General features: G+C 39.4%; 1 protein-coding gene across 1 annotated transcript in view; it reads right to left on the bottom strand.

Moving 5' to 3' along the window:
• LOC119655246 (nidogen) overlaps window positions 1-12782 on the bottom strand; it is a 45585-nt gene that overhangs the window by 7809 nt on the left and 24994 nt on the right. Inside the window, exons 5-8 of the mRNA XM_038061040.1 lie at window positions 8795-9056; window positions 8593-8735; window positions 6104-6513; window positions 5884-6044 (exon numbers count right to left, since the gene is read on the bottom strand). Of these exons, the coding sequence (XP_037916968.1) occupies window positions 5884-6044; window positions 6104-6513; window positions 8593-8735; window positions 8795-9056 (976 nt within the window). The remainder of the gene's footprint in view (window positions 1-5883; window positions 6045-6103; window positions 6514-8592; window positions 8736-8794; window positions 9057-12782) is intronic.

Genomic DNA, 12782 nt, shown 5'->3' with positions numbered 1-12782 from the left:
CGGGAGTGATCCCCGTTGTCCTCCTTGCCAAGGAGCGCAAAGCTATCTATCGCCGTAAGGACGAAAACTTAAGAGAAGTGGTTACCCGTGAAGAACGTCAACGCACCCTTAGCAAATGGCAACTTGAGCCAAGGGGCAAGTGACCTGCGCGGCTCATCGACAAATTAGACCCATGGTTGAATAGAAAGCATGGTGAGATTGATTACTTCCTTACCCAACTTCTAAATGGGCATGGAGGTTTTCAGTCTTACCTGCACAGGATTGGGAAGACGCGATCTCCTGATTGTGTGTTCTGCAATAGAGTGGCGGATGACGCTGAACACACCTTTTTCTCTTGCGAGAGGTGGGACGGCCTCCGCCAGCAGCTTTATGCAGACACAAGGGAGCTCTCTCCAGACAAAATTGTCAGAGGGATGCTGAAGAGCGGTGGCAGCTGGAATCGTATTGCGCATTATGTTTGGGCTCTTCTTACTACGAAAAGATTGAACTCGACCGGTGGAGGGATCGGACGGTAAGGGGTTGAACTAACAACAACTCCCTTCCTCCCCTCGCCTCCCGTTGGTGAAAGGAATTCCCTGACTTGAAGGCTCCCAAAGCCGGGAGAGCGGGAGAGCTAGCCCGAAGTGATGTGTCAAACGGTTCCAGGCTAGTTCTCTGATGACAGGGAGGTGTTTAGTTGGTAGTCCGCCAGCGTGCTGTTGCGGGAGTCCAACACCCTGTGCGTAAACGCATTCACCTACACTACTCCCAAAAAAAAAAAAAAAATCTAAACCATCACGTTTGGTGGATTTGTCTGCCGCGAGAAACGTTTGACACCATTCCAATTGTGGGACCGGATTGTGTGCGATTTTTGCCTCGGATCAGCCCTCTCATATGCCAGCGTCCTGAATCCGCTCGCGTCCTTCAATCCACTTGCCAGCATGCGAGAAGATAGCAGTGTTGAACATATTTGTATTCGTAAATACGAATACGAATATATTCCACGGTCGAAGATGTGCAAAATTTTTCCATCTACATAAAATTTGGTGGAAGGCAACCCCTCACGGTACGCACATAGATGATCTGAAATGGAATGGCTGTTTGTAATTTGTAAACAAAGCGTGGCGAATTGAGATGTGTACAAATATATGTGTGCACTGTGAACTGGACAATAGTTCGATGCATTTTGGAATTGCCAACTTAGAAACTTGATTATTGTGTGAGTCAATTGCCCAATTCAGATAGAATCATCTGTTTGCTTCAAATACAGACTGCTGTCTGATACAGACTGTCTGATGTCTGAGGTAGACTCAGACATTTGTTTGGCACAGAAGCAGACTTTGTCTGAAACAGACATATATCTGAAGCAAACATTTGTCTGCCTCATGTCTGATACAGACATAAACATTTACCTGACACAAGCACACTCTTCACAAAACAATTCTTTAGACTTAGAAATATCTCCCGAGTCTATATGTGCCCATTTTTTTGTCTACCCCTGCAACGCCTTTTGATTTTCTTATTGGATATTAAGTCCGACTCCTTCATACATACATACAACACGATCAAACCATTAAGGACGTAATGTTCGCAATGCAGGTTGCTGCTAGAGGCAGTTAAATTATACATACTTCTTCCCTATACCTAACAGGACTTGACTGTTAGCATCGACTGCACTTTCCTATCTTTTTCTCGTTTATCTATTTGGGTATTCTCAGATCGTTTATAAGCTGTGAAACTTCGTAGTTTTATCATGGTCGAAATTTCTAAGTGTAGAATTTGTATAGCTCTTTGTACTATTTGATATGGCATTCATCTTTAATATAAATTGTTTCCAATATTCTGTGTGGTCCATCTTTTCGAAAGCATTCAACACTTTTCTGCTGGCTGAGTTAAGGTCCATATTCTGCTGCAAAATAACCAACACCTAAACCCCGAAAAAAAGCCGTCATAAATGAAACTTTCACACCTCCCCCCTACAATAAATAGCTAGTGACATATCTTGCATCTGTTACCAAAAATATATATATGGTTGTCATTTACCACTTGGTGAAATAGAGCGAGTCAATGACACCTACGCGCCATCGGTCGCGAGTACTTGAAATGCCCTTCAGCTCTCCCCATGATCCCCGGAGATTCCTGTACTCCTTCTCTATTGTTTTGCACCAACTGCCCTTGTAACGACCCACTCGTCGACCATCTTGGGAGAGTGGATTATATTGCATGGCGAAGCTCGTAATGTAATGGTTGGCCCTCCTTAATGTACAATCTATCCGCTGCCACTTCCGCCTTCCAATCATAGTGCGTACTAATGCCAGGTCTGGGTGCCTACCAAGTTCTTCGTTTATGATTGTATCAGGCCAGCGTTGATACGACGGAGACAGCTATTGACGAAGGTTTGGAGCTTTTGAGTGACAGTGGGGTTCACTTTCCATTTGCTATTCCCATATAGCAATAGAGGCAGAACACTAACAGGTGTTGAGATTACTGCATTTCCAGATTTTAGACAAATAAGCGGAAGCCGATCTAGCGCTGTTAATGCGTCAGGCAACATTCAGTTCGGTACTACCGTCGGCAGAAACGACGCTTCCTAGATATACAAATTGATCGACGCTCTGCCCATTACTGCAAATAGGGAGAGTGCGTTTACCAATCAGACTGAGAACCTTGGTTTAATAAGTGTTTATTTTCAATCTAACTTTACTTACTCCCATTAACCAAGGCCCATGACCCGGTGAGAGAGCAAACAGATGTCATATGTGTAGTCGAGGTGTTTCAGGAAAGATGTCATCATCCATTGAATTCCCTTTCGTTCTCCAGACAAGGCAGCAAGAAGAGCACCACCGGTAAAAAGAAGAAATAACATCGGTGACAAAATGCAACCCTGTCGGACTCCGCTTTGGACTTCAAAATCTTCCTAGGTTCTACTTTGCTGCAACACGTGACATTTTACGCCTTCTGATAATAGCTATTAGTTTCTCCGGAATGCTCCTCTTGCGTAGAGGCAGATACACTCCCTGTTCAAATCAAGAGCAGATGAAGTGAAGAACTAAACTCCGCGCACTGTTCCAAAATGATCGGTAGGGTGTTGAAGCGGTCAATGCAGAAGGATCCGGAGCGGAAACCAGGCTGCTCTCTGTCGATCAAGAATTCGAGATATTCTTTAATGCATTCCAGGATTATTTTAGCTATAATCTTTGCAACTGTCGGAAGCACGCAGATGCCCCTCCAATTGTCACAATCACAACGGGTGCCCTTCTTTAGAATCTTAACGATTGTGTCTTTCCACTCTCTGGGAAAGGTCCGGATTCCCAAGATTTCCGAATGAATGGAAATAGTAGATCTTCAGTAACTGTGGCAGCGATAAATAACTCTGCGGGGAGACCGTCAAGTCCAGCGGTTTTACTCCGTTTGAGTGCATTGATGGCGGAAATGATTTCTCTTATGCTTGGAGGAACAGTCCGTATACGCATATTACAGTGAGTAGTCATTTTATCCGCAAAAGGAAGAACCGTGGTGGAGTGTTCTCTCCTGCCGTAGTTTTGAGAAACAAGCCGGTCACGTGTGCAGAGTACAAAAGAACATTGTGCAAGAGGGAAAGGAGTACTCTCCAGAGCCCCACACAGACGTTATTTACGTGCTACCAAAAATGGCTAGCACCTAATTGCAGCCCTCTACTTTCGAGTCAATTTCATTAATTCCAGATATCATTTAATTTTAGCCAGAGTGAAGTGAACATGCACCCAATTTGAACCGCAACTTGCTCCGGATACTATTGAATTCTACACCAGATAAGCCTGTCATAAATTGATGGGACGTGACCTTTCACTACAGTACTTTCATTACTTTATTTTTTTAAGAAAAACAAAATATATTTTGATGAAAGAATTCCGCTATGTTATGTAAATATCATGCTGGTCCCAAGCCCAAATAAAAGAAGAGGATTTGGGGCAACCTATTTAGTACAATCTTTAGTAAAAGAACCAGTGATTGGGAAAAGTGGGAAAAAAGTAAAGGTAGACGCCCAACTTAGTTGGGATAATTTCATCATACTGCGTCCTACCTGATCGGACCCCTTCGTTAGGGAGGTCTAATGCAGTTGAGCTGGTCCTCCAGGTTGGGGGTTCGGACCAATGGGCTTATAGCAACAGGATAAACAGCCTCGGGCAGGATTGATACCACGAAAATGGTCGAGCAGCAGAAATTTGGGGGTGTGTTATTTTAAAGGACTTTTTAATCCGTCACACACAACTCAAACACCAGAACTCAAAAAACAATCGTTGAGCATAATGGGAACATTGAACCGCCAACATTGGAAGAAATAAGAGTCAGCAATCAAATGTCAAAAAATCAATAATACGCCGGGCAAAAATGACATCTCCGCTGAACTCGTCAAATCGGGCGGCGCCTGGACCATGAAAGCTATCCATAATTTGGTTCTTTCCATCTGGAGCAAAAAATGACCAGTTGACATGTGACAACTACATAAGCATCTCACTATTTCATAGGTTTTATCAAATTTTCACCAAAAATTCCAGAGAGAAGAATTGGAAGTAAGATTATTGGTAAATACCAACGAAGTTTTCAGACTGGAAGATCGTCAAACAGGTTTAATTAACTGCGCAAAGTAATGCTTGACTTAGACATTTCAGCAAAACTGGTCATCTTTACCAGAATCCCAATGTCCCACACAACAGTACAGGTGAGAGTCAAGAAAAACGTCAGATTAAAGCAAGGAGATCGACAAGCAGCTCTACTGTTCAATATGGTGCTGGTGCAGGTTATGCAATAGTTGCCTGTGGACACAAGGGCACGCTGTTATATCAGTCCTACCAAATCGTCACATATGTAGATCATATAAATATTACGGCCCGATCCTTCACATTTTTATAAACCTCGATAAAAGAGCCACCGAAGTTGGTCTACGTATTAAAGAAAACAAGAAGAATTTGTGAAGCAAACGACAAACAAAATGACCCCCACTTGGCAAAATATAATGATTGACGAGTACAACTTGGAAAATGTAGACGATTTTATATACAGCTGTACAGCTGGGAAAAAATGGAAATGAACCTCAGAAATAAAACGACGAATTCAGTTCGCTAATAGAGCTTTTTACTCGGTCCTACCCATTTTGAAAGACCTATGCTATGCCACAAACGTGAAACATGGACGCTAATACAAACTTCCGAAAAACTGATCAACACCTTCGAAAAAGGATCCCGAGGAGAATAATAGGAAATATATGAAAGAATCAATGGCGACCATAAGTTGTACAAAATATTTGACGACCCTCAAATTTCGAAGTTAATAAAACTTCGAAAGTTGCAATGGGCTGGCCACGTTTAGCGTATGGATGACACACGGATACCTAAAAGGGTATTCGAAAGAAGGGCAAAAGGACGAAGACCGGTAGGAAAACCCTGAAAGCACTGGACAGATTGTGTTGAGGAAGACCGCGAAACACCGCTTGGATTTCAAAATTTGAGGACGCGATTGATAGATCGAGATGGTTGTCGACGATCTTGATGCATATATCTTATTGTCTCAAAGTATACGAAAAATAATTTTTGGAATCTTTCAGATTGTTTTCTGTCTTCTACTAAAACATCAAAAATTGACGGGATGGGTCACTCCGGCTCATTGGAATAATTAAAAAAATAAGGACGGGGATTTCTACAAAATAACTTAATGACGTAATTAAAAATTAAAAAAAAAAAAAAACAAAACAAAGTGGCATTTTTGTTAAATTTGCTGGTTTTGAACGCCAAACACTTGATATAACTCAAAATATTTAGGGCCAATTTACTTCACCGTAGGTGATACTTATTTACGAATTTAATTTTATTTGAGCAAAACATTTCCGTTTGAACCCAAATTAAATTCTTTTGTAGAAAATTTTACCTGGATTACAAATACATTGAAGACCATCGGCAGCAGTCACACATCTGGCATTAGGATCGCATAGATTCGGCGTGTTCCGGCAATTCTGTTCTTCTACGCATAAATAGCCATCACCATAATAGCCGGGGTCGCACCTACATTCATATCTGCGGTATTCGTCACTGAAAGTCATACATTTTTAATATTTTACTAATCAGAATTCTGAGATTTGGTAACTTACTTAACTGGTGCACAAGTGGCATGTAGGCCACAGTTGTTGCGGACATTACACGGAGAAGGAATGCTAATGCAGCTCTTAACACCGTCGCCTGTAAAGCCTTCTATACACTCACAATAAGGATTTTGTGTCATGCGATCCATTCTGCACAAAGCATTTTCAGCGCAATAAACACCTCCACATAATCCTGATGGAACGCAAAAATCGGATATGTCCCGCTCAAAGCCAAGTAAGCAAAGACATACTCCTTTATCGCATTGTGTATTCTCGCCACAGTCGGAATCATGTATGCATTCAGGAGCTAGCTGGCACGAGAACCCGTTTCCTTCATATCCTTTATCACAGCGACATTCAGATTTCCCTATAGCTTCATTGTAAACACAGGAAGCGTGAACGTCACAAAGATCTTCTTTCTAAATGAAAAAAAAAACAAACTGTATCCACAAAAATCAAATTTGGATGAAATTTTTTTCACAGAATATTCTCATGTGGGTATCAAATGTGTATTTTGTGGGTAAAAAATAGAGGAGATATGGCTCAAATGATCGGTAGTGTAGTAAGTCTCGTTCTCAGAATATATCCAAACGAAATCTCTGAGAGAAATCACAATGGTGCATCTATACGCAATATAGTCCACATTTCGATATGCACTCAAATAAAGTTGATAATAACATGTTAGCATATCTTAGAAGTTCAAAACGCAATCCTGGAAAGTTTGAAGGCAATCTAACTGTTACTAACATAATTATAGTAAGTCAAACTTTTGTTGTGAATTCATGGTACTCCCAGCGGTGTATGACGTCATCATCATATAATTCTTTTTTGGTTCGTTTTAATTACTTGTATATCAGTATCAATTACTCGCGACCGACATATGCATACACGCAGTGCCGGACAAAAGTTTTAAAGAAGATATTAGAATTTTGAATAACCTTTTTACTAAAAAAAAATCGATATTTACATGCATGCCAAAAATAATTAAAGTTACAGAATAGGGCAATAACACAGCAAGATAACAAGGCTACATTAATTAGTGAAAAAAGGTACTAAAGATAGACAACAAATAATGCTTTTCAATTTGCAGTGTTGTCCGATGGTCAGTGGGGAACTCCACAAAAGAAACTTTTACAAATAGCGAGACCCACATTTAAGATCTGCTGGCGTCAATTACAAATTTGGCGAAAATGGGCCGCAAAGCAAAAAAACAGCGCGGAAGACATACAAATAGTAATAAATCTACGTGAAAGTGGAAAACCATTCAGGGAAATCGAAAATATAATTAATAGAAGTAAAAGTACAATGAGAAGTATTGTATGTCTTATGATGCGTAAAGTTTGGGAATTGAATGCAAATTGATAAAGTATATTAAAATAGAGCCAACGAAACCAGCAACAAAATTACAAGCGTGTGTAAAAAACATAATTTGGTAAAGAAGTGTGCTCTAGAACAATTCAGAATCAGTTATACTTCATGAGTTCCCAGGAAAAGGCCATACATTAGCAAAGTAAATCAAAAGAATAAATTTTTGTTTGCAAAGCAGTACCAGAAGAAAATGAACTAAAGTTTATAAATATTCTAAATACAGTAAAACATGGTGGAGGTGGAGGTTAGTCTGGTGGTGTGCTTTTATCGATCAAAATATGGACAACACTGTTTATCGTAATATGATAATAAGGATAATAAGGAAATAAAGAAAATTTAAAAGCAACTGCCGAAAACTAGGTCTTGGGAATGGTTATTTTTTTAGCATGACAACGATCTCAAGCATACGGTTTGGGACGTTCGACTATGGGTCTTGCTTAATATTCTTCACACTCTTATCCACAGTCCCGGACGTCAATGCGATAGAATGTATGTGGACTGATTTAGGAGAACCCCTTCGACAACACCAAACATCCAATAAGACACAGCTAAAACCGCACTAAAGTACTATGTAATTTTAGTTGTGGATATTTTTCCGAGCGAATACTTTTTTTGTGTAATAAATGAGACATTAATTTCTTGTTTGTAGTGTTATTGCCCTGTTTTGTAAATTAAATTATTTTTGGCAGGCATATAAATAGGAAATTGGTTTTGAGTAAAAAGGCAATTAAAAATTCCAATTGCAATGCTTTCTTTTCTTTGTATCTGTGAGATGCAAAGCGAATACTTTTTCCGGCACTGTATATCTTAATAAAATTGTCGGGTGGGTGGTGTCCCAACTAGATGGATAAACATAAATGTACGTTAGTATCAGCGGTATTCAACTTTTGTACTCATATATATACATGTGTATGCTTTAGCACATGGAGTGGAGTAGAAATATTCAGATATGTACGCATCAATATACGGAAAAGACATAATATGTGTGTCATAAATTCCTCATAACCTGTAAGATGAAAACCAAACATTCATACCCGGAGCGCCCAGCTTCCGGTACTCCGACTTGCTTTTATTCAAAATCGGTTGCTGCCCTGTTAAGTTTCGAAATTTTATCTAAATTAATTACCTACCGTTGTGCAGGAAACCTCGATTTTTGTACAAGTGGTGCCGTCCCCTTCATATCCTCTTTGGCAGACACATTTGTGACCTTGCTCTTCATCAAAATATTGACACGTTGCATTTGGATGGCAATTGAATTCTTGATGACACGACACTGGAAAATGATAATGAGTAAACTATTCAGTTCGTACAGATTTTCAAAAATCAGCTTACGAGGTACGTCATATACACGGATGCAAATATTCCGTTCAACTCCGTATTGATAGCCTGCAGGGCAGTAGCAAACACCATCTGCATCACAAATGTCAATTGTTTCGTTCTCCTGCAGTTGATCTTCGAAGTCAGGATGGACGCAACGATCAGAAATCCATATTTCACCTGGTGGACAAGCAGGAATACATTCGTACCCATCTCCTGAAAACCCGTCATTACATATACATTTATTGTTAACACAGAAAGCGTACTCGCTGCATTTCTGGAAAGGGACAAAGTTTTAGTAATTCAAAACAGAAAATTACAGTACAATATTGTCCCAATTATGAGCTCTTGTATAATAATGCATATTTATATTAAATTTTGGAGGAGGCAATTGTTTCTAATGTCTAAGTAGACTAAATACAGGACAAGCAAATAAAATTTCTAGGGGACACGCAATATCATTGCGTTTTCGTGCGGTAGGGACGAGGTAGCTAAGTGACCCGTGGCCTTTGTGGTATATGCACTGGTGTGTCGGTGTGTCAACGGCGCGTAGATAAAGTAATCCGCTGGGAGATGAATCTCTTGTGTTTCGTGCTCTTGCTAATGCCCTTTATCATCATCATATGATCATAACGTGTAGGTTAAGGTCATTTCCAACTGGCAATGACACAATACGACATATTTTTTTTGTATTTATTTAGTGCAACCACACGACAACACCAACACACATTAGCACTTATTTCATACGCGGATATCTTCATCTAAGTTAGATATTGTGGCTTGCATGAACATATAAGTGTACACAGACTAGACAAGGTAATATCATCCGAACATCGTGTTCGCCATATTTCAATTTCGTGACGTCACTTGGGTGTCATTGTCGAGTAGTCCGTTTCGGTTTTAAAATCTTTGCGAATATTTTATGGAGAAGTGTTAAAAGTTGTGGTTTTAAAGTGTCTATCAAGACAAATTTTTGTGAAAAATTGAAAATGGTGAGTTGCGTGGTAAATGAGTTTGATAGTTATAAAGGCTAAATAGGAAGTACCTTGACATACTTTCGTTTTCCGAAGAATGCGAAAATTTGCGAAGAGTAGAGAAAACTTAAAAAATGTAGGAGGATCGACTTCAAAAGCGCTCGTGTGTGTTGAAAATATTTTCTGTAAAACGATTATAAGCTCGAAGACATGTTTCTGGAGACTTTGCAAAACAAAAGGCGATTAAAGGACGACGCTGTTCCGAGTCAGTATTTACGACAGCAGGATAATCCAAAAAAGTAAAGCTCAAGAGACCAAAAAGGTGGTAAAAGATGCTGTATCATGTTTTGGGAGGTAAGAGAAAAAAAGGCTATACGTTTTCATTCAAATTCGGAAAATGGGAAATCTGAATAACAATGTACGTAGTGAGTAGTGTGGATATTTCTTCTTCTCTTTACTCTGTTGAACCACGAGCATACAGGCTTTCATACAAGAGAAAAGTAGCACTGCGACACTAAAAAAATAGGCTGTAATTATGGATTCTGTGCTGCAAGTACCATCAAAATCAAAGTACGACATTAAGGAACGACTGTGTGTTTTATCTTGAAGATCAGAAGTACTTTTGAGTATAGTAAGACCAACGACTGTGCTTTGCATCCATATAAATATGTGGAAGTGGCTATGATTCGTGGTATTTATAAAAATTGGAAGCAAATCATATATTTCGATTATGATTGTGCCATGACCGTTTCGCAGGGCTGTCGTACGGAAGTGAGTTTTATATCGTGATTTAACGTCGGATGCCAGACTCAGCTGTGAATGAGTACCTGAGTCAAATCAGGGTAATAATCTCGGACGAGCGTAATGCTGACCACATTGCCTCCTACAGTGTACTGTAGTGTACCGTTACGGTCTTGAATGAAGTGTTCTAACACAAATGTAGCATTGCGCAGACACCTTGTCGCGAATGAAGATAAGCTATTGTTTGAAACTTCACCAGATGAAAAAAATTCTTCTTTTTTTATGTGCCGCATTTTATAAAATTACTATGAAATCATTTCATTGATTCTGGCTTGCCCATAAACGGTAAATTTGTGAAGACCCAGCCAATAAAAGACGCTTTGAATTTGAAAACAGGTGATTTATCAATTTGTTATAAAATTACCGAAGAACATTTAAATGTGAAAGATGTTAGAAGGCAAGAAGTTAAGCTACTCAACTTTTTTCGAACTCACTTTCAAAACCCATAAGGAGATGCGTATCAGTAGATATTATTCATGCGAAATTATTAAGACTTTTTATTAATTTTATGTGTTCATGTTACGTTTATGTTTTTTATTGACCATAAACGTGATTGATTGATTTTATTATCAATGAATTTGTAAATTTTTCTCTGAATTTCTGAAAGAGAGGTGTTCTGTTGTTCGCAATTGAACGCAGCGTTCGATTTACTAGCAATGAATTTTAGTGATGACTTCATTATCGCAATATTAACAAATCTGTGATCATCTTACCAAATTGGATTTGCGAAATCGAATATCTCTGAGACTTTTCTACCCATTTTCAAAGATAGAGATGTTAAATTTTAATTCATAAATTTCCTTTAGCCATAATAGTTCTAGAGATACAAAATGTCCATTGAATTTCACTACAAGCGATGTCATCAGCAATTTGTCGTTTCGTATTGATATTACCTTGTCTAGTCTGTGTACACTGACATATAACCATCTGTCTCAGGTCTAAGGCTGGTGAAAGGTTGGAGCCACAGTAGATATACCACAGTAGATCTACTATAGGCAGTACCCTTACAAAAATGACCCCACTTGCAAATGTGCTTGCAGAAGCTTATCTGTACACATCAGAGACGCTAAACAAGGAAAAGGCATAATCTTCGTCAAATCGTATTGGTAAGAGAGAGATCGGTGAGCTTTTGCTATTCTGGTACTACGGCGTGCTCACGCATATAGCAAAAAGCTGTTTCACGTATTCACTTATACATAAGCCAAAACTTGTCAATCTCACCAATACGTTGGCAAGTCCGGGCGGTATGTCAAACACAGCTGATCGGGTTTTCGGTACATCTCGCTCATGCTCAAGGGCAAAACAATTTGAAATCGTATGTACTCGCACTGATTTCCCCCCTTGAGGGCCAAGGGGGAGTGAGGTAGCTGTCTAGTATCTAACTGTGGTTGGAGCTTTCATGTGTTCGATATTTCAACCTTTTTTCACATTTCACACAATCTTTAATGGGGGAATTTGAGGTTCGTTTGTATTTGTTTTTTTTTACGGTCAAAATGGGCTCCTCTAAAAAACTGAGTAGTTTGGAGGAGCACATCTCCATTCGTAGTAATCTGAAACCAAACATTCAAACGTTTTCTTGTAGTATATACTAGGCTCTATCGTCCTTTGCCAAATATTAAAATGATAGTATTGTAAAAGAAAATCTTCCGGCGAATTTTTTATTGGAAACCCCCCTTCCATATCGTCGGCAAGATTGAATATATACGCCGGGAAGGTTATGCTGTGTATTTGGTGGGGCCAGGTCGGTGTTATTTATTATGAGCTGTTGAGGTCGAACGAACCATGACGGGGGACAGTATCGACTTCAATTGATGCGTCTGAGCCAAGCATTGCGCGAAGAACGATCACAATACGAGCAGAAGCGCGAAAACGTAATTCTGCTGCATGACATAATACGCATCTACCATATATTATAAATATTTCCAAACAGCCGAACAAGATTGTTGCGGTGAAAGAAAAAAATAATGATAGTGGTGTAATGGACTGCATGCGAAGCTAATACAAACAAAAGTTTCAAACCGATAACGATAGTAATGTCCACAGTTTTGTCAATTACGTCTAGGCAGACAAGTCAGTTTTCTTCTCAAGCTAACGTAATGGCTTAATTACTTTTAGGAGGTATCTTAGCTATTATTATTTTAGATGCCAGTAATCATACTCTCGCTCACTTTCACATCTCTAGTTAGGATTGTAAATATAAATCTAATCAGTTCGCCGATGCGGTCTCC

The sequence above is a fragment of the Hermetia illucens genome, chromosome 1, assembly GCF_905115235.1.
Source record: "Hermetia illucens chromosome 1, iHerIll2.2.curated.20191125, whole genome shotgun sequence".
In the NCBI taxonomy this organism is placed as follows: domain Eukaryota; kingdom Metazoa; phylum Arthropoda; class Insecta; order Diptera; family Stratiomyidae; genus Hermetia; species Hermetia illucens.
This window is presented reverse-complemented; position numbering and strand designations above follow the sequence as displayed.